The sequence below is a fragment of the Pelmatolapia mariae genome, linkage group LG7 (assembly GCF_036321145.2).
Source record: "Pelmatolapia mariae isolate MD_Pm_ZW linkage group LG7, Pm_UMD_F_2, whole genome shotgun sequence".
Classification (NCBI taxonomy): domain Eukaryota; kingdom Metazoa; phylum Chordata; class Actinopteri; order Cichliformes; family Cichlidae; genus Pelmatolapia; species Pelmatolapia mariae.
In genome coordinates this window covers 10,379,597-10,402,103 of record NC_086233.1, presented here as the reverse complement: position 1 = coordinate 10,402,103, position 22,507 = coordinate 10,379,597, and the positions used below count along the sequence as shown (strand labels likewise).

General features: G+C 41.9%; 1 protein-coding gene across 1 annotated transcript; it reads left to right on the top strand.

The window, feature by feature from the left end:
- The first annotated feature begins 18,545 nt into the window (after window positions 1-18,545).
- Window positions 18,546-22,488, top strand: LOC134631673 (major intrinsically disordered NOTCH2-binding receptor 1-like). Its single transcript, XM_063480232.1, has 3 exons — window positions 18,546-18,692; window positions 19,152-19,397; window positions 22,294-22,488. Exons 1-3 carry the CDS (start codon window positions 18,546-18,548, stop codon window positions 22,486-22,488), a joined length of 588 nt encoding a protein of 195 aa, XP_063336302.1.
- Window positions 22,489-22,507: the final 19 nt, after the last annotated feature.

The window sequence follows — 22,507 nt, the reverse complement described above, 5'->3', positions numbered from 1 at the left end:
CCGTGCTCCGTCCCTTCTCCCTTCCCCCGCCTCCCCTCCCGCTTTCTCTCTCGCGGTCTCTCTCCTTCCATTGCGCCTGCACCACTGACAGCAACACGCCTGAAACCACCCCTTCCAATGAGGCTGAGTGCCTCAGTCTTTCGCCTGACTGCAATGACCATTTACAAAAGAAGCAAAGCTCTGGCGCACATTTACACCGCGGTTCCAAATTATTATGCAAATGATATTTTTCTCTGATTTAACTAAATAGTCGATTCAAGTGACAGTCAGCATAATTTTCGAGTCATCAGACATTAGAGTATAATTGGAATGTTACTGAACAAACATCCCAGTGAAAACAGTATGTTTTTCAAAAATAACACACTTAAAATGCACTATCCCAAATTATGATGCACAACAGAGTTTCAAAACATTTTATAGGTTGTAAAGAACTGAAAATGGTCATTTGTTAAATTTGCAGCATTAGGAGATCATATTTACTAAAATCAAAAGCTTTTTCAATCAAAAACATCTTAAGAGGTCAAGTTACATATTAACATAGGACCCCTTATTTGATAGCAGTTTCACAATTCTTGCATCCATGGAACTTGTGTGTTTTTTGGAGAGTTTCTGCTTGAATGTCTTTGCAGGATGTCAGAATAGCCTCCCAGAGCTCTTGTTTGGATGCGAACTGCCTCCCACCCTCATAGATCTTTTGCTTGAGAATGCTCCAAAGGTTCTCAATAGGATTGAGGTCAGGGGAGGATGGGGGCCACACCATGAGTTTTTCTCCTTTTATGCCAATAGCAGCCAATGATGCAGAGGTATTCCTTGCAGCATGAGATAGTATTCCTTGCAGCATCCTCATGCATGATGATTTTGTTGCAGAAAGAACGGTCTTTTATACTGTACCATGGAAGAAAGTGGTCGGTCAGAAAGTCCACATACTTTGCAGAGGTCAATTTCACACCTTCAGGGAGCCTAAAGGGGCTGACCAGCTTGGAATCCACATGATTCCGGCCCAAAACATGACTCCACCACGTAATTACTGACATCGCAGCCTTGTTGGCAGAGGTGGGACCAAGTCATTGTTTTGCAAGTCTCAAGTAAGTCTCAAGTCTTTATCCTCAAGTCACAAGTCAAGTCTCAAGTAATGTCAGGCAAGGCAGAGTCGAGTCTCAAGTCACTGGTGTAAAAGTCCGAGTAAAGTCACAAGTCTGAAACTTTGAATTTCAAGTCCTTTCGAGTCTTTAAAAAAACAAAAAACAAAAAAACGAAAAAAGAATGTTGCAGTTATATGCTAAATGTAAATATTAGACCATGTAACTTTTAAATCTGTGTTTTTCTCAACACATGACGAAATAGTGAACTTAGAAAATATACACAAATTGTGAAATTGCACCTCTATAAAATGCAGCTCAATTAAACTTGGATCCAAGAATAATTTTCACCGACAGTTCTGAGATAAGCTGCATGTTATTCTTGGATGCGCTTGCAGGACCGGCTTTAAAATTGCATGACAAAAATATCATACACATTAAAAAAAATTGTATTACCAACGTAGCCTGGACAACATTTGCTAGTTAGATGAAGTCAGCTATCTCATCGTAGCAAAAGAGAAGCACCACCTACCTTTATGCAACTTCAACTGTCGGACAAAGTTGGAAGTTGTTCCATCTCTGTCTGTGATTCTCTTCTTGCATGTTTTGCATATTGCATTTCGGTTTTTTGTTGACTACTTCATAGTTTATGTACCTGAAAAAAATAACTCCTTGCAGCATTTTTGAGCGTTTTTTCCTCTTTAAAAAAAAATCTGGTTAATTTGATTGGCTGTGCTACAGCTCACGCACACATACGTACGGAGTGTGGTTTGAATAAATGAATGAATGAATTGAATTAATGGTGCACACTTTCTATATAATATGCGTGTTAAATTTTATATTTGGGGTGTGTGAGTACAAGAAAATAATTATTATAATATGATGTGTTAAATTTGTTTAGATCAGAGGAATAAGGAAGGATTTGTCTGTGTTTCAGTTTGGCTTAGCTGTAGGCCTGAGAGTGTGTGTAATTGTGTACAGGGAAAGGAATTTATTGACACTGGGGGTCTGCTGTCATAAAAGGAGACAGGAAGCTACAGTTGGGGGTTGCTGATGCTGACGCTTTAACCTGAATTTAATAAACGCTCATAATTGTTATAAACTTAGAAGTAGGTTTGCAGGAGACTCTCCGCCTTATCTGTAAATGTAAGACAACAAGAGGCCAATGGCCCAGTGGATGCAGAGTGGGGGTCTCAGTGTTTGTAATATGTTAACTGTGTTTTCTATGTTGTGTAGAGGAATTTGGTGTAGCTTGGATGAGGAGATTGCTTTTATGACCGGCAGGAAGTCACGTACACAGAGACACACAAACAGTGCTTTGACTGTTACGACGCACCCATACCTACATGCACACTCACTCACGTGCACTCACATAGACATACGGGTACGCGCACATACAGACACTCACGTGCTCGTGCATACACACACAGACGCAGAGTTTGCAGCACACCATGGGGGTTTTATGATGGGGTCACTTCTATAAAGCTGACTGTAACAAACAAAGGAGTGAGAGATCTGCAGAGGGACACCGGCCTTGCACGTCTCCCCTTCTAGAAGATGCATGCTTAACTGAAGATGAATGAAGATGAATAAAGGTTTTGTGAAATGACTACTGAGTCCGGTGCTGTCTCTGGATGCTCGAGGAATAAAAAAGAACCGGGGTGAAATTGATTTCGTAACAGGTGAAATATCAAGTCTTTTCAAGTAAACCGGTTCAAGTCCAATTCAAGTCCCAGGTCATTGGTGTAAAAGTCCAAGTCAAGTCACAAGTCTTAGAACATTTTTTCAAGTCAAGTCTGAAGTCATAAAATTAATGACTCGAGTCTGACTTGAGTCCAAGTCATGTGACTCAAGTCCAGACCTCTGCTTGTTGGGACATGGTGGCCATCCAACAACCATCCACTACTCTTCCATCTGGACCATCCAGGGTTGCACAGCACTCATCAGTGAACAAGACTGTTTGAAAATTAGTCTTCATGTAGTTCTGGGCCCACTGCAGCCGTTTCTGCTTGTGAGCACTGGTTAGGGGTGGCCGGATAGAAGGTTTATGCATAACTGCAAGCCTCTGGAGGGTCCTACACCTTGACGTTCGTGGGACTCCAGAGGCACCAGCAGCTTCAAATATCTGTTTGCTGCTTTGTAATGGCCTTTTAGCAGCTGCTCTCTTAATCCAATGTATTTGTCTGGCAGAAACCTTCCTCATTGTGCCTTTATCTGCACGAACCCATGTGTGCTGTGGCTCAGCCACAAATCTCTTAACAGTACAATAATAATGTGGAACATCCTTCTTTAGTAGTTTTTCATTTCATTGGGCTCACCTGGCAAGCTAATTATCACAGGTGTCCGAGATTGATTTTAGTAATCCAAAGAGCCCTGAGACACAATGCCATCCATGAGTGTAATTGAAAAATAACATATTTAATCTTCATAACACTTAAATACAATTTGCATAATAATTTGGAACACAGTTTACATTCACATCAATTAATGAGATTTATTCATTTTCTTGCCATCACCTGACTGTAATAACAGCAGCAGCAACAATTAAGGAGTGCTGTGTTTTTCATCCTTAGCACATTATTTTACCAACAGAAAACTATCAAAACCCGTTAATATAAAACAACAAACCTGTTCACGTCTAGATTTTCATGCAGCTATGACCATTTTAGGTTTTAGACTGATGTTTGAACAGTTTATAGACCAACTGATTATATTTTAGCTGCAGTTTAAACTAATTAACTGCACATTACTAACACTTCACAGCACATTTAAGGTTAAAAATACATCATTAGTAGGTATGCATAATTACAGATTGATAGTACAGTCACTAAGAAATTTCTATAGTAACCATAAACTTTTCTTTTCTTCAGAAAGTTACAGAGGTTTTATTAGAAACATAGCTAAGCCTTTTTCTAATTTGGCAGAATTTGTGAAAGTTGAAATTTCTTCAGTACTTAATGACACAAAATAGGCTTTCTTGTCAGAGGGCATTTTTGGGAGAGGGAAAACTGCGTGAGACTCAACTAGACACTCAGACACTGAACCATGGCTCTGTGGTACATGCAGACATTTCTGCATCTCTGCCATTCAAAGAAACTTTTATTTTATGAAATATTCAATAGTGGACTGTGATTTTAGGCTTTTCTAAGGCTGCAATTTTCATTCAGTGTTTTCTTAAAAGCCTTATATTTATGCATTTACTATGAGGTTGAAGGCCTGTTAAAGTTTTAAACCTTTTGTCCTCCACAATGGAAAATGGCTGAAAATAAAAACGGGTATCACTTTATTCAATTCAATTCAATTCAATTCAATTCAATTGAATCCAGTTGGCTAGTTTTTTCACTTTTCCCCTTGCATTTCCCTGCCTCTCCGTGTACCTGGCCTGTACTACTACACTTGCTGTCTTCGTAGTGTCTTTCCCCCTTCCTTCTTTCACATAATGATCACAGTCTGTCTTTGCATGTGATTGGCTGCATGGTGTGACCATGAAAATAAAGTCCCAGCCTTGCCTGCATGGATTCTCAGCAGGGCTGAACATTTTTTTTAATTTGGCTTCAGCCAGAGGTTCCACACTGTCTGGTTTGTCTCCGCCAGAGTTTTCCACACCATCTGATTTGTCTCTGCTGGAGGTCGTCGTGCCATCTGGCTGTAGCTCAGGAGGTAGAGCTGGTCACCTACTGATCGGAAGTTTGGTGGTTCGATCCCTGGCTCCTCCAGTCTGCATGTCAAGTATCCTTGGGCAAGATACTAACCCGAACTTGCTCTCCGATGCATCCATCGGAGTATGAATGTGTATGAATGTCGTTAGAAAGCACTATGTATAGTGATTGTGAGAATGGGTGTGATTGGGTGAATGAGGCATGGTGTATAGAGCGCTTTGAGTACTCCGTGAGAAAAGCGCTATATAAGAATCAGTCCATTTACCATTTACCATCTGGTCCAGCTCCATCTCCGCCAGACGTCAGCACACCTGCTGGCTCCTCCAGGTCCTGCACGGCCTGCAAGGCCACATCCATCCACCAAGTCATGTGGTCGGCCTCAGGACCTGCTTCACCTGCGCCGCCGCTGCTTCCCACGCAGTCGGCCTCTGGATCTGTTTCGGAACTGCCTTCTTCCATGTGATCGGCCTCCGGAACTGTTTTGGCACAGCCCCCTTCCATGCGAACTGTTTTCATTTGTTCAGTGTAAATCTGTTAAATCTGTGCATGTGATAGAAACAGAGAAAGGTAATGATGCACCCGTGTTCCTTGGTTCTGTAGACACAGGTTCAGATCCTTGGTCAGTCCTTACTATCAGAAACCACAAAGTTAGATGTCTCTGTTATCCCAGCCCAGATGTATTACTGCATAAACTAAAATGTGACAGAGTTATGTAAACCAGATAGACCAGGTGGTACTCCACTTGATGTGTTGGGTAAGTGCAGAGAAACATTATACAAAGGTGAACAAGTAATACAAGAAAATGGGTTTATTATAAAAGATTTTCACATAACGTTGTTAAGCAGGCCAGTAATTGTCAAGGGTGTGTGAACCTTGTGTGTAGAGCAGACAGCATAGACGTGAATGTGTTGAATGAGAACTACCCAAAGCTGGGTCAGGGACTGGGTTTAATGCAGCAACCTTATACTACTAAGTTGAAACCCAATGCTGTACCTTTTTCCGTAGCCAAGAAGGGTCCCCATCCCTTTGTTAGAAAAAGTGAAACAGGAACTGGAAAGAATGGAGTCCATGGAAGTAATCAGCAGAGCCGAAGAACCAACAGAACAAAAAATGACTCATTTTGCATTTTATGTTGACGTTACTCACCTCAATAAAGCAGTGTGCAGAGAAAAGTCCTGCCTTCAGGCACTTGGATCCTTGGCTGGAGCAAAAGTCTTCAGTAAGTTGGATGCAAATAGAGGCTTTTGGCAGGTTCCATTGTCACCAGAGTCAGCACACTACACAACGTTCATTACCCTCTTTGGGCGCTACCTTTTGGAATAGCCTCAGCCCCAGAGGATTGTCAGTGATCCTCTATGGGCTGCTGGGAGTGGTTTGTCACATGGATGACATCCTCATTTGGGAATAGGATCAGCAGGAGCACAACGCCAGACTTCACACAGTGCTCAACAAATTGCAACAAAGAGTTAAAACTGTCTGCAGATGCCTCATTCTATGGACTGGGTGACAAATGGAGACCTGTGGCATACGCATCTTGCTCTTTAACGGAAACGGAGCAGAGGTATGCACAAGTGGAGAAGGAGGCGCTTGGATTAACGTGGGAATGTATGAAAGATTTAAAGATTTTCTAATCGGGAGACACTTAAAGAATGACCACTCGTCAGCCTGCTAGGAAATCAAGCCCTAACCGAGCACTCCTGACAACTGGATGACAAAAATATCAGACCAACAGAGGGCGCCCTGCCCGCATCAAACCAATTAGCACCTGCAGCTCTGACTCCAAAGACAGCTGACCCATGTCCTGTAAGAACTAGGTTTGGCAGGCTTGTCATAAAGCCACAAAGACTGGATTTATGCAAGGGAGAAAAAAGGTTTAAATGTAAAGAATAAAGACAGTGTTCTGTAAATGGTTCTTGGGGAAAAAAGAGCAAAGAGAGTTATAGTTTTCATATATGCAGTATATATTCTCTTAAGACTGTGGTGTTATGAAAGGAAGGAGGATGTGGTTTATTCTGTTTTAGTGTAACCTTTTTTATTGTGAAAGACTTAACAGGAAGTGAAGGTCGACTGTGAACCAGCAACTTTCTGAAAAGAAATGATTTACAGGAGTTATGACAAAAAAGTACAAGTATGAAGTGTCTCTTGAACTCTTATGCCTCTAAACATGACAGCCACAACGGGTTGGGGGTGAGTGGATAATGACAGCACAGAGACATCCTGTGGAAGCAAGCAGGACTGGCCTTGGGCCGATTAGGGTTTTTTTCCTTTTTATAGGCCAATGTTTTTTTTTTGGTTTTTTGTAACGGTATAAACAATGAAAGGTGGTGGATTGGCCAATTGGTCATGATCAACTCTGGGCTGGACCAATTACAGCCGAGGAGGTCAGATGCACCCTCCCTTTTGCTTGGGCAATGGCTCTGAAAGCAACCTTATCACAGACAAACAGAAGAAAATGGTATTGAGGTAGCCGCATTGAGGTGAAAAGGAACACAATTTGTTCTGTACTTCAGCTAGAATGAAAAAAAGACACAAAGCTGGAGTTATTCTGTGTCTTTACGCTGTCAGCTGCCTCTTCTTCTCTCATTCTCTCCCCCTCCCTCTCCTGTTGCTACTTCAATCATGAAACTGATCAATGATCAGCTGATTGGCTTTTCTCTTTTTGTTTGTTTATCGCCCACTTTGTGCCAGAAAGAGGAAACCAGCGGATGTCGCGCTAAACAGCAGCAGCACGCTGAAGCTTGATAAGCTGTTGTTAGAATTTATTTAATATTACTTTCTAGTGTCAGCTGATGTCTGCTGGAGCCATGGCCGTAAAAGGTGTTGGCCATGATATCAGTTTGGATATCTGGTGAGAGGGAAACATGAAGATAAAACCAAGAGATGTCCTTGCTGAATCATCAGGGCTGAACAGGTGATGGAGAAACAGGTTTATCTTTTAGGTGACAAGGGAAGTTATGAACTGTTTCTGAGAGACAAATAACACCAGGATGCTTTTCTACGTAGCTGACAACTGGTAACTGTGCAGGGGCGGGTCTAGCAAAGTTTTGACAGGGAGGCAAGGTAGGGCATTAACAGGGAAAAGGGGGGCACAAAGAAATACTTTTCTTTCTTATTCTTAAAATGTCTAGCTTTTATTAAATAATGATCTGAATCAGCCAAAGTTGTCATCTGATGTAAAATGTATAGAAATCATATACAGGGTGGGCCATCTATATGGATACACCGTAATAAAATGGGAATGGTTGGTGATATTAAAGTCCTGTTTGTGGCACATTAGTATATGTGAGGGGGCAAACTCCTCAAGATGGGTGGTGACCATGGTGGCCATTTAGAAGTCGGCCATCTTGGATACAACTTTTGTTTTTTCAATAGGAAGAGGGCCATGTGACACATCAAACTTATTGGTAATGTCACAAGAAAAACAATTGTGTGCTTGGTTTCAACGTAACTTTATTCTTTCATGAGTTATTTACAAGTTTCTCTTTGTTCACAGCCATTAACATGTTGAAGAGGTTAACACGTGAGGAGCGGATCGAAATTGTGTTGATATGAACGCAGTAACCGGGTCATTGCAGAAGATTTCAATGCAAGACACCCTACGAGACCACCTATCTCCCATGCTACAGTTAGCAAACTGCTTGCTAAGTTTCAAAAGTTCAAAATGCCTGGGCGGATTTTGACTAGAGACTGGAGCCAGGGCTTGAACTGGCAGCCTTCCGATTACAAGACGAACTGCCAACTCTTTGAACCACGATCTCTTTCTAGTCCATGTCAGTACTCTTGCTGCAGCCTTTGGATCAACTTCTCAGGGAGTTTTTAGGACATCCTGATAATAACAAATTACAGTAGTCCAGCCTAGAAGTAATAAATGCATGAACTAGTTTTTCAGCATCACTCTGAGACAGGATGTTTCTAATTTTAAAATAGATTTAAAAAAAAGAAATAACAAAACAAACAAGATGTAAGCCCAGAATTAATCCAACACTTGTTCACAAAGGAGACGAACTGCAGGGGAGGAACAACTAAACAGAAATTAAGGTAAAGAAATACAGAAACAAGACTGACATCTCACTGGACACACTGAGGACAAAGCATAAAGACAGCAGCAGCATGGAAAGCAGTGTCCTTTGGGATGCTGGTGGTGATAGCAGGGATAAAGGGACACCCAATAGTCTGGCAGTATACTGACAACAGCAACTCGTGATTACTAAACCTGACCACCCTTAGCAGTAACAACTGCAATCAAGCTTTTGCTACAACAGGAAATGAGACTGTCATAGTGCTGTGGAGGAATTTTGGCCTTCTCATCTTTGCAGAATTATTGTAATTCAACCACATTGGAGGGTTTTTGAGCATAAACTGCCATTGGTTTCCCCTTAATAATAAACATCTTCATTTAGAAACTGCATTTTGTGTTTATTTGTAATGTCTTTGTCTAATATTTAAATTTGCTTGATGATCTGAAACATTTAAGTGTGACAAACATACAAAAAATAGGAAATAAGGAAGGGGGCAAACGCTTTCCTCATATCACTGTACCAACATGAGTTGGCATCTGGCATCTTAAACGGAGGCAGAGTCTCTGGGAATTCCCCAAGCAGAGTGACAGTATCTGGGAGTGTGAGCTCAGGATCTCAGCCAATTTCTGCCAGTGCCCCAAGCAAGACAACAGTCTCAAGAAAGGCCAGTTCAGGAAGTTTCTGGGATAGCCAACTCAGGAAATCAAACTAACTAAATCTAACCTGTGTTGGTCAAGTTACTTGAAAAAAATAATCAGTAACTAATTACTGATTACTTCCCCCAAAAGGTAATCCCGTTACTTTACTGATTACTTATTTTCAAAAGTAATTAGTTGCTTGGTTACTTAGTTACTTTTTAAAAACATGATTTACAACCTGAATAGGTAATAAAGCAATAGATCTTTCAGCCCAATTCTACTTTCTCTGCACAATCCATCATCTAAAATGTAATCAAGTGAAAAAGTCTCTTTTTAAAACTAGTTTTATTATTTTTAATCTTTTAACTTTATGCATCAAGCAAAAATGAAATTATATGTAACATTCTCTGACTGAAAGAAATTTGTTTAACATTGAAACCTATTTTCTACATATTCCGGCATATAAAATAAAATAGTTGTTTGTGTTTACACTCACTCTTTCAAATAGATGCAAGTAAAACACAGCAGAAAATAAATAAAATGAAAGACTCAGCGGTCCTGTTGCTCTATTTTCACCTGTTTAGCAGGAGTGGGGTAGGTGGAGGTTTGCCCTGGTGCAGGTGTGCCGCAGCGGTCATGTCAGTGGAAGGATCCGGGAGTTTCTCTGTGAATTTCACATTCCCGTGAAATGTGCCGACAAATGCATCTTACTTGGATGGCTGTGTCCAAATTCTGGGGAAGGATGCTTCAAATGCCATATTTGGATTCAATGATGTCACAGCAAAGCGACGAAGGCTGTCCGAATGCAAAGAATACTCAAAATGTGGCGACAAATGCGTCCTACTTTTCCCCAAATTTTATGTATGTATCCTTCATGTCCTACCATATCCCAGGATTCATTGCGGGCCATACAGGAGATTTTTTTTCTGATAACGACGGTGATTGAAGTGGGAGAGGAAAACACTTTCAAATGTAAGTATATGAAAATCTGGTTGTACAAAAGTTAAATTGTCATAGCGGTTGTGTTGTTAAGCTTTGGGCATCTGCATACACATGTTTCTTTTCAATTTAAATAACCGTAAACTAGCTTGTATGGTGGGTCCCGCGTTTTGTCATGTATTGCCGCTTACATACAGCTAATTTTGATTTTTTCGAATTAATCATTATGGTGATATGTTGTGGGGAACAAAGACCAAACGGCTCAATTTATTAAAACGAGGAGAAAACGATCACCTCTTCACTAGGTTGAAGAATTGGGCCACTGTGGCGTGGAGGTATAAGAATAAATCAATTTACACATCATATTCATATGAGTACGGTTTTATTAACCCTCATGCTGTACAGCAGCGGTCCCCAACCTTTTTTGCGCCACAGACCGGTTTAATGTCAGACAAGGACCGGCCTTTAAGGTGTCGTGGAAAAATACACCAAAATAAAATGATACGACCAAGACAAACACTGTGGTATTTTGTAAATGTAATAATAAACGCGAATTAACTGTGTCATTGTGTAACTTTATTTGCAGCGTCGTCCTGAAATGCGCCAACATTGAGAGTAACATCCTCCTCTCTGCCCCCTAATGCGCCCCCTTTGCTATGGTAACTTGTAAATATTTCTTTCAAAATAAGACACACAACTACAACACAGGAAAAGACCCAGGGAACGATACAAACCTTGAAAACCATAAATTTCACACCGGAGCCTCAACTCTCGCGGCCCGGTACCAGACAACCCCAGGACTGCTGGTGTGCAGAACCTGTAATGTCGAGACGGTATTCCTCTTGTGTTCTGCTGTGAAAACTTTTGGATTTAGGGATTAACATAGTTGCCATGGTTTCCTTTCTTCTCTTATTTGTTGTGTGTGACAGGATAATTCTGGAGAAGATGGACCTACAGGGGAAAGTCACCCCCTTGCAGGCCAGAAGACATGGGATAACTTTTAAAAATACAAAGTACGTATGTGTGTTATCAAGACAATAATTCTTAAGAACACAATTTAATGAATGTGCAATTACTAAGAGTTGTTGTGTTGTTTTTATTTGTCCACTCTCATTTTTTTTATTACCTCTGCCTTTAGGATTGCAAGTATCCAGGCTCAGGAGAGGGGGTCAGTGGGAATCTCACTGCTGCTACTTGGCCCTGGTTTGCCCTCATGGATGAGGTGATAGGACAGAGGCCTTCCAAATTAGGCCTCCTGTCCAAATTTCCTCTATCCCTGAGGACGCTCAAGGGCCAAGCGCAGCAGTGGGTAACCAAAACAAAAGCGAGGAGGAAGGCAGTGAGCCACCCACAACAGGGAGGAACAGGAGAAGAGACAGGGCTGATCTGCTGCTAGACCTCATCAGAGAGGACATGAGGTAGCAAAGAGAGGCTGAGGAGAGGAGAGCGCAGGTGAGCAGGGAGAGGATGGACAGACTGTTTTCACTTTTTGAAAGATTAGGTCCAAAATGAGTTATGCATTGTACCATTTATTTATTTGAATATATTTGTTACATTGTTATATGCGTTGCATTAGTTTAAAGGTTTTATGTTATTAATAAATTGATTCAAACAAACAGTAATTGTCACTGAACTCATTTTATTTACAGGTATTTGTAACATGTATGAACATAACGCTAACTTTGAACAATATTGCATGGATATTTATTTGATAGCAAAAAAGTAAATAACAATAACCATTAAACAAGAATATTTCAAATACACAGTATGTAGATGAAAAAACTATATTTACAGTTGTTCACACAGGGTTAACCTGAGTGACCTGTTCCTGGACAGTTTCTTTAACAACTGTAATAGATTACAGGAAGTCTCTGGCAGTGTTGCTGAATCTGCCTGAGCAAGATCAGAAATGGATGGGGTGCTGCAACTGAGACCTGCGGTTTGTCTTTTCTGGTTGGCGAGTGGAGAATCACACAGGGTGGTCTACAAAGAGAGCTTTAGGATGCTTCCTCCCACTGTCCACTGCATCGTCCATCCACAGGGTTTGCAGGGCTGGCTCACTCGTGGCTGCCACACCACTAAGATGCTTTCAGAAATATGCAAGCAGGAGATGGTGGATGCTATATTACTACTAGAATACTACTTGTAACTCTGTAGCAGACAACAGTTAAATAAAGTGCTATGTAAAAAAAGAAACCAAAAGATTAGATTCTAGAAGTTTCAAAGATATTTAGTTTATATATTTTATATGATACAGTACATGTGTAAGAATGACCGGTGTTGTGCCAAAAAATGATCGTCTGCCAAAAACTGATTTCCGGTTTTTGCCCAAAACTGATTGCTCATATTTAAACTGCTATAAATAACTTGTTGGTCTATAATACGTTAAACATATGTCAAATGTATCCCTCATTAATAATGATATCAAGTCACCTTGAGCCACAAGCAACATTCCTGTAACAAGGTAGAAGCTGCAATCAGTTTTTGGCAGTGACTTTTATTTATCCTTTATTTATCCAGTTCACAAACAATCTTGTTGACATTAAAAATTTATTTTTTAAGAGTAATCTGGCCAAGAGGGCAGCAGACAGTGCAACAAATATATCAACTGTACCTATATTATAACCAGAGTTAAGATACTTGAAAAACAGGTAATTTTTAAATTATATATATAACCCATTTGTAAACCATGTTCACCGAAGTCTGTTTACCAACATACATGAAGATATTACACACGGACACATTGGCAATCAGTTTTTGGCAGGCGAACACTTTTTGGAACACCACCGGCAATAATTCAATTATCCATGTAATTAGCTAAGTAATTCCTAAATGCGTGTAGATTAAAGGAAATTATTTTACCTGGATATGATTGTCTCTGATGAGCCTATGGTACAAAACATGCGGGCGACGACGATAAGGTTTTTCTAGCTCCTCGAGAATTAAAAATGTATAAGAAAACGGAACGACATTTCTGGGTCCATTTTAAAGTTTTCGCGCTCTGGCGCTAGCGACCGGAAAAACTAGTAGGGCGGACTTGAATGAAGGCTAGAAGCTGTCCACAGTCCACCTGTTATGTTGTATACTCATTGTTGTTCAATAAAGTTTATATTAAAAAAAGGCTGTCCACAGCCGCTCACTTCCTGACTACCCGTCCGTCGAAGGACACTACCTACATGGAGTAGGTAGGTAGTGTCCTTCGGAGCATCCTTCCCCTGAATTCGGACACAGCAATTGTCTTTCTTCTACTCGTCAGTGTGGAAAACTAATTGGCCGGCTCAGACAGAGAACACTAAAAAACTCTTTCATTAACAACATAGATCCAGACCAGACAATGTTTCATTTGCGAAACACAAAACTTTCATTTGCAAACACACTCACACACACTGAAAACATAAAGTTATTGTGGGCCAGTTTATAAGAAAAACAGAAAACTTTAGATCTGGCTGACTCAGGAACAAAAGAATCAGTTTCTAAACTTTTGGTGCTGAAAACAAAACTCTTTGTTTTCTGGTTTGCTGGGTCTGAGCAAGCATAAAGAGAAAAGTGAATTTCACTCACCACAGAGGTATATTCAGACAACCCACCCTGGACAGACACTGGTGTAGCCACAGACTCTGGCATTGGTGAGTAATGCCGATGACATCGGGGGTAGGTGAAGCTGAAAGTGTATTTTCATGAGCGGTATGTTCAGTTTTGCTTTTGGAATTGGGTAGAGTATGTGAATTCCTTTCTCGCATGTTCAAGTCTCACATTAAAGACCATGTCAGTTGGGCTAAATGCCATAGAGGAAATAATAGGCAGAAGTCCTCCATTTCTCCAGTTTGCCATCTCCTTGTTGGGCAGTACCATAATTGAGTTAAGTAGGAGATACAAGCCCGTGACCTGGGTCTCACCCGGAGTGACGGACAAGATCAACATTGCTGGAGCAATATGAGTTAAAGAAGAGGCAATTAAACAACTCCTTGGTGGCAGGGCCACTGGGGTGGATGAGTTTCACCCTGAGTTCCTGAAGGTTCTGGATGATGTAGTGCTGTCTTGGTTGACACACCTCTACAATGTTGCATGGAGATCAGTTACAGTACCTCTGAATTGGCAGACCGAGGTAGTGGTTCCCATCTTTAAGAAGGGGGACTGGAGGGTGTGTTCCAACTATCACAGGGAGGACTCAGCCTCCCTTGGAAAATCTATGCCAGGGTGCTGGAAAGGAGAGTCCGTCTGTTAGTCGTTAGCAGGAAAAATGCAGTTTTCACCCTGATTGTGGAACAATCGACCAGCTCTTTACCCTCTCGAGGATAGTTGAGGGTGCATGGGAGTTTGCCCAACCAGTCTACATGTGTTTTGTGGACTTGGAGAAGGCATTCGACCATGTCAGAGTGGGAGGTGGGAGGTGCTTCAGGAGTATTTGGTGTCTGGTCCATTGCTATGGGCCATTTATATCACTGTTGCAAGAGCTTTGTCTGGGCTTGTTTCTGGTGGATGATGGACTCCACCAGAGCAGCTCTTTGTCACCGTGTGGTGGGGCGTGGTCTGCGGTGCCATGCAGACGCACCTGCATGGCATCCGCAATCATGCCTGCCGAGTTAAAGACACGAGGATTCAGGGTTGTTGGTGTGTGTGGTGGCAAGGAGTCTCTGCGGCCTGCAGCTAAGAGCTGCAGTCGCACTGTATGAATAAAGTTGGCTCAAATCAAACCTCTGAACCCATCATGCATCATCCTTGGCACAGTGGTGCCGAAACCCAGGAAGTGGCATGGCGGGTGCGCACCTGAACCAGGGAAGGGAGGAGCTGGCCCAGATAGTGGCCAAAATGGTGGCCACCCAGTGGGAGCAGGCGGCGGAGGTGCCCCGCCGGCAGGAAGAACTGCGGGACGAGACCGAGCGACACCTAGGAAGAATGGCGGAGATGGCGGCGCTGATTCAGGCCTGGGCGCCCCCAGGCCTGAGACCTGGCCAGGAGCGGTGGACGAGGCGCGCGGGGGTCCACACCGACCGGAGGAAGAGGAGCCGCTCCAGGAAGGGCTGTTCCAGCCGGGAGTGGTGGAGGAGCCGCTCCAGCCAGAGGTGGACGAGGGGCGAGAGGGTTCGTGCCCGCTGGAGGTGGAGGAGCCGCTGACGAGGGGTTGCTCCAGCTGGGAGTGGTGGAGGAGCTGCCTCAGCCGGAGATGACGGAGGTGCCAGTGCCAGGGGAATCTGTGCAACCTGGGGCCGAGGGCGAGGAGCGAGTCACTCTGGAGTGACGGATGCCGGCCCAGCTGCCCGTGAGCCGGGGCTCCCAACCGTGTCTGCGGCGTTGTGCCGGCTCACCAGGTGGTCGGCCTCCGGACCAGCGTTGCCGCCGCCGCTGGAGGCGTGGGCAGCCTCCGGATGGGCGTTGCCGCCGCTGGGGGCGTGAGTGGCCTCGGGACCTGCGTTGCCGCCACCGCTGGAGGCGTAGGCAGCCTCTGGAAGGGACACTGCCCTGTCGTCGGGTTGGAAGCTGGTGGGGGGGAGTAAGTTCGGCTGGATGGGCGATGGGGGTATGTGGTGGGACGTGGTCTGCGGTGCCGTGCGGACGCACCTGCATGGCATCCGCAATCACGCCCGCCGAGTTAAAGACACGGGGATTCAGGGTTGTTGGCGTGTGTAGTGGCAAGGAGTCTGTGTGGCCTGCAGCTGAGAGCTGCAGTCACACTGTGTGAATAAAGTTGGCTCTCAAATCAAACCTCTGGACCCGTCATGTATCATCCTTGCCACACACCGATTCTGTTCATAATTTTTATGGACAGAATTTCTAGGTGTAGCCAAGTGGCGGAAGACTTCTACTTGGGTGTTCTCAGAATCTCATCTCTGCTTTTCGCAGATGAGTTCTGTTGCCTTAATCAGGCGACAGCCTCCAGCGAATCTGAGGCCATGGTCCTCAGCTGGAAAATGGTGGCGTACCCACTCTGTGTCAGGGACAAGTTCCTGCCCCCAGTGGAGGAGTTTAAGTATTGAGGGTCTTATTCACGAGTGATGGGAGAAGGGATCAGGAGATCGACAGATGGATTGGTGCTGTGGCTGCAGTGATGCGGACGCTGTACCGGTCCATCGTGGTAAAGAGTGTAAAAACAAAGCACTCAATTTACCAGTCGATCTACGTCCCTAACCTCACCTATGGTCATGAGCTGTGGGTAGTGACAGAAAGAACGAGATCGCTGATACAAGTGACGGAAATGAACTTCCTCCAAAGGGTGGCTGGCTTCTCCCTTAGAGACAGGGTGATGAATTTGGGAGGGGCTCAAAGTAGAGCTGCTGCTCTTCCACATCAAAAGGAGCCAGTTGAGGTGATTCAGGCATCTGACAAGGACGCCTCCTGGGCGAGGTGTTCCGGGCATGGGGCAGACCTAGGACCCGCAATATCTCTCAGCTGGCCTGGGAACGCCTTGGTGTTCCCCAGGACAAGCTGGAGGAGGTGGCCAGGGAGAAGGAGGTCTGGGCTTCTCTGCTTAGGCTGCTGCTCCCACGACCTGGCCCCGGATAAGCTTTTCTGTTCTTCTGGAGCACTCAATACAACATGGCTCCTTCACCCATACACACAAGCATTTTTTTCATCCTTAAGTACTTTCTATTTGAAATTCAGACGCATTCATATTCCAATAGATGCATCAGAGAAAAAATTAGGGTTAGTATACTATCTATTTGGCATGCAAACTGAAGCAGCCAGGAATTGAGCCATCACCTTTGCGATTAGTAGATGACCCATACTACCTCCTAAGCTATGCTAATGACAAAGAACCACCTCCTTACTCCAAGGGGTTTTCATTGTGCCGGAATAGGAGACCATGCACTACTTCTTGCATTTCAGCTCAGACATTTTCCAGTACTATTAGTTTCATATGATAGACACCATATTTATGGTGTTTACACTTGTTTGTGAAGCTCTGTGAAACATTCACTATTGTTTTGTGATAACAAAATTCATATTTTATTTTAAATGAATAACCTTTGGCATATTTAAGTTAAGCTACCCTGTGGCTTCAACAGGTCAGTGTATTTTTCTCTCTTTAACCCATCTTACAAACTTGTGTCATTTTTCTGAAGATAGCTGAGACTTGTTTGAATCTTGAGGTATTTTCATTTTAATTTATAAACACAAAAATAGTACTCAATAGTACTCGAAAAATATGGCAAAAATAGTACTCTATTTTTTTTTTAGTACTTTAGTTATACAAAATACATCTAGTTACTACATGGATTAATCATCCATTTGCTTCTGCTTATCCTTTTTCAGGGTTGCGGGGGGTGCTGGAGCCTTTCCCAGCTGTCTTAGGGCGAGCGGCAGGGTACACCCTGGACAGGTCGCCAGTCTGTCGCAGGGCTAACACATATGCACAGACAACCATTCGCACTCAAATGCACTCCCACATTCACACCTATGGGCAATTTAGAGTTTCCGATTAACCTATCCCCAGTAACTGCATGTCTTTGGACTGTGGGAGAAAACTGGAGGACCCAGGGAGAACCCACGCAAACATGGGGAGAACATGCAAACTCCACACAGAAAGACCCCGATCCAATGGTGGAATTGAACTCAATATTCAATTCAATTCAATTTTATTTATATAGTGCCAAATCACAACAACAGTCAGCACAAGGCCCCTAATATTTTAAGGTAAAGACCCTACAATATTATTGCGAAACTTCAACAATTAGATGACTCCCATGATACTTTAATTTTAGATTTACTGTGGTGACAAAAAATTTTAATTCAAGAGTGTGAAAAGATTTTACAGATGAAAATTTCAAAATACCAACAGTTTTCTCCACATTCTCACTTTTTATTCTACAAGCTCTCACATTTTACAGTACTATCACGTCTTGAAGATAAGATGGGGGCCTGATTATTGAAGACCTTGCATATGAGAAGTATTTCAAGTTATTATATAAACTTAAACTTTCTAAATGAAATAAACACATACTTACTTACTTGCTTACTCAGATGACATTTTACACAGACACAGATACTAGGTCTCTCTCTCTCTCTCTCTCTCTCTCTCTCTCTCTCAAACCCACACCTTCACCCCACCCTTTGGCCAGGTTGGGTTACACACATTACACAAGTGATACAGCCTCAGATATCACACTCTTCATAAATTATTATTGCAGAGCCTGTGAGACGTAGGGAGTATGTGCAATTAGCCAGGTAGTTGGCAAGTGAAGTGGTCAGCGTGGATGGAGCAGCAGAATCAGGATGGATATTTCTGCTTTGCCCAACAATAACCACCCAGAGAAATTCCTCCAGCTAGACGTTGGGATGCTGCCAGCCACACACAGCATGTTCCAGGTTGGGGCAGTAATGTCCAGTCAGAAACAATGGCAGAACAGGATTTACTCTCAGGTATGATCTTTGTGACAGTAGTTTGAAATAGCAGAGCAGGAGAGCACAGCATTGTTGTGTCATACTTGGCTTACAAGACACCAAAAACATGAACAAACATTAAATTATAACATTATAATACAAATGTCTTTTGTTTTTAGCTTTAGATTCACAGTGGAGCTTTTTTGACAATAAAGCTGACTTTGACTTTGAATTTGAAAGACAACAAACAGCTCCATGTTGACCATGCATGAATTTTGGTGGTATGTTTAACACACCTGGGATTGCTTTTTTTTTTTCATTTTTTTTTTTTTTTTAATCTTGTTAATAATTTTACTTCCTCACTGTGGATGGCTCCTCTGAAAAAGAAAGCCTTTAATTACATGATTCCCTGGTTTAGGCTATCTAACCAGTGTAGCCTACAGCTCCATAGAAAATGTTAAAGCTGGATGGATTGAGAATTCTCCTCTGTCTCCACAGAGGGAGCCAAGGGTAACAACCAAAAGCAGTTCTGTGCCACACCCAGACTGGAGTCCTGTGGTGTTTGTGGACAGATACCTGGAGAAGCACATCACTCCATCCACTCTGAAGACCAACATCAGACAGAACCCTCTGTACATGGATGTAAAATCAGTGATTGAGCAGAATGAGACATCACACCCTTCCTGGACTGTCAAGGACTATGACACTCAAACGAACCATAGCAATCTTGCAGACTATTTACAGGTAATTTGTGGAAAAGTAAAAAGGTTGTGAAGATTAACAAGGGTAATGTTTGTTTGGATACACAAAACAGTTGTTAGTGCAGTTGTTTGCTAAGAGGACATGCATATATGTAAACAAAGAACTGTGCATATATATATGCATATGCATATACAGCGGGTAAAATAAGTATTTAATATGTCACCAATTTTATAAGCAAATATATTTCTAAAAAGGATTTTGACATAAATTTTCATGGTAAGAACCCATCCAATCCAGAAATGCAAAGAAATTAAATAGTTGTCCATAAAGTTATGTGTAATAATGAGAAGTGACACCGGGAAAAAGTATTGAACAAGATACCTGAAATTAATTTAATACTTCGTGTAAGAGCCTCTTTTGGTGATGGCATCTTCAAGATGTATCCTGTATGGAGAAACTAGCCTCATGCATTCTTCAGCAGTGGAGTCTTGCATAGCGAGCGTGCATACAGGCCATGGCAGTTAAGTAAATTACTTATTGTTTTCTTTAAAACAATTGTACCTGCTGATTCCAGGTCTTTCTGTAGCTCTCCACCAGTGGGCGTTGGCTCTTGGACAACTCTTCAGTTGATTTTTTATTTTTTTTTAAAATTTTTTTGCCTGTCCTGTTTGGCTCTTTTGCCATCAGAATTATTGTCTAAAGGCGAAGAAAGATGCCCAACGGATCTACTTTACCAAATGGACCATCCCAGCCTTGCCGTAATGGTCTATTTGATTCAACTTTTTATTGTTTATTTTATTTTATTTTCACTTGCTAAATACGGGACAGACTTGACTGAGGAAAAGAAAGGGGAGAAAGAAAGAGGGAAAGAAAAACAGCGGAGAAGAAGGATGGGGATAAAGGGCAAAAAACAAAAACCAACAAAATAAGCAGACAAAAAATACATATATCAATCACCTGGATCACCTGTTGAGAAAGAAAAAAGAGAAAACAAGCAAAAGAAAAAGAGAGCAATATAATAAACAACATCATGATGATCTATGGGAATATAACAGTAAATTCTAAATATTAAACATTATTGTGCACTGTTAATTATTTTGACTCCTCTGAATGAAATATAGTGAGAAGCGCCTGGTTGTTGTTGGTTTATGGTGACATGATTCTGGATTATGGCCCCAGCAGTGCTTACTGGAACCTTCATTAGCTTAGAAATACTTCTCTAACCAATGCCATCAGTATGTTTTGCAACAGTAAGATTCCAATGGTCTAAACAGGCTCGTTGGTTTTACCCATCATGAGATATTTCTTGATGCTTCTCACTACTGGAGTGGCTGTAGCTCAGGAGGTAGAACAGCTCATCTGCTAATTGGAAGGTTGGCGATTTGATCCCTGGCTGCTTCAGTCTGCATGCCAAATATTCTTGGGCAAGATACTCTCTAATGCATCTATAGGATGTTAGATAGAAATAGAATTGCAAAAAAGTGCTTGGATGAGTGAAGCAAGTTGTGTTAAGTGCTTTGATTACTATTCCACCTAATTTATGGAAATCTATGGTTTGATTTCTTTGCATGTGTGGACTGGATGAGGTGTTACTGGCATTTGGTGATAATTTATTGTCAATAGCACCTTTAGAAATATATTTACTTACAAAATTGGTGATATATTCAATACTTATTTTATACACTGTATAGGCACACTAAAGAACCAAAAGAAATAAAGAAGATATGAGTAAGTGAATGCTTAGGGCTCAGAGCCTGAACAAAAATCACTAAGTTTTCAAGGTCTTCTAATATGATGATTGCCATCTAAACAGTTTTATTCATTTCCCCACAAGTATGCATTTCTGCATATTTGCAGTTGTTGATTACCTACATTCAATAAAATCCCCACGTTTTGGTGTAAATACCAGTTTTATTTATACCATTTAGCCCTTGGAGCTTCTTTCCAGATGATGTCTGTGATGGTTTAATGCTTACACTTTTAGGTGGCTTTGATTATTTTTATGTTGTAATATAATGTGATATATTTCTCTTCACTAGTTTTTCTGACCACTGAAGGACTAAAAGTATTCCTGACTTGCTAGCATTAGTGTGCCTTCACCCCTGAGTCAATATTTGCTAAGTCACTACTACAGTACTTGTGCCCCCAAAACCTATAGCTTACCAGCTACACTTTAAATATTAAGGAAAATAAAAAATGCCGCCATCAAGTGTTGACTTAAAACCTTTTTGTTTCAGTTACAGTAAGTAAACATGTTTAGGGGAAGGAACGCTTCTGGGAGAACACTATGATTTGCAGTGGTCACGTATATTTCTGAACAAAATGTATCTGCACACTTTTAGTTGTTGTGTAACCATCAAATTATGGTGTTCAACAACCACAAATCTTCAACTTAGGAATCATTATTTAGCTTACTTTGCTGCTGTTTGTGTTGTTGTGTGTAAAGATGCAACATAGAAATGATTTGCCTTTCTATTTCTGTAGTCCATGTTGCCAGAAATCCAAAGATTCAAAAGTGACCCGTGGTACGCTACTCTTGCGATTGTGGCAAATGTTAATGCAGGTTAATGCAACACTCTGTCCCTCGCCTGTGCAGCACATGTTATGTGCCACTATTCTTTGACGGTGCAGCAGCCAGTCTTCTCAGATGGTAAGCCTTAAACTTTAGAGGTCAGCCTCATTAGCTACTGCCTTTGTATGTACACAGGAAGAACATTTCCTGTGCATTAAAAAAAAAAAAAAATTAAACATGCACCATTCTTTTCTGCCAACAGATGCCCATTGACTACATTAGATTCCTGTTCTTTTGTTGCTTTCTTTCAAGCAGCCTGAGTCTGTTAAAGGGAACAGATATGTTACAAACACATATTTATGTCTAACAACAAGAATCATGGTGCACTTTTTCATATACTGTTTCACGTCTTTGTTTTCTTTGTAGGAAGAGGACAAGACTCCTAAAGATCTGGATTTCTGGCTCGAGGATCTCTACACACCGGGATTTGATTCTTTACTGAAGAGGAAAGAAGCAGAGCGCAAAAGAAGACTCTGTAAAATTATCTCTTCAATCATTGTGATTGTTTGTGCACTTCTTCTTTTTATTGCACTAGCTGTGGTTCTCCAAAAAAACATCTGACTTTCGGGTACACTTTCAT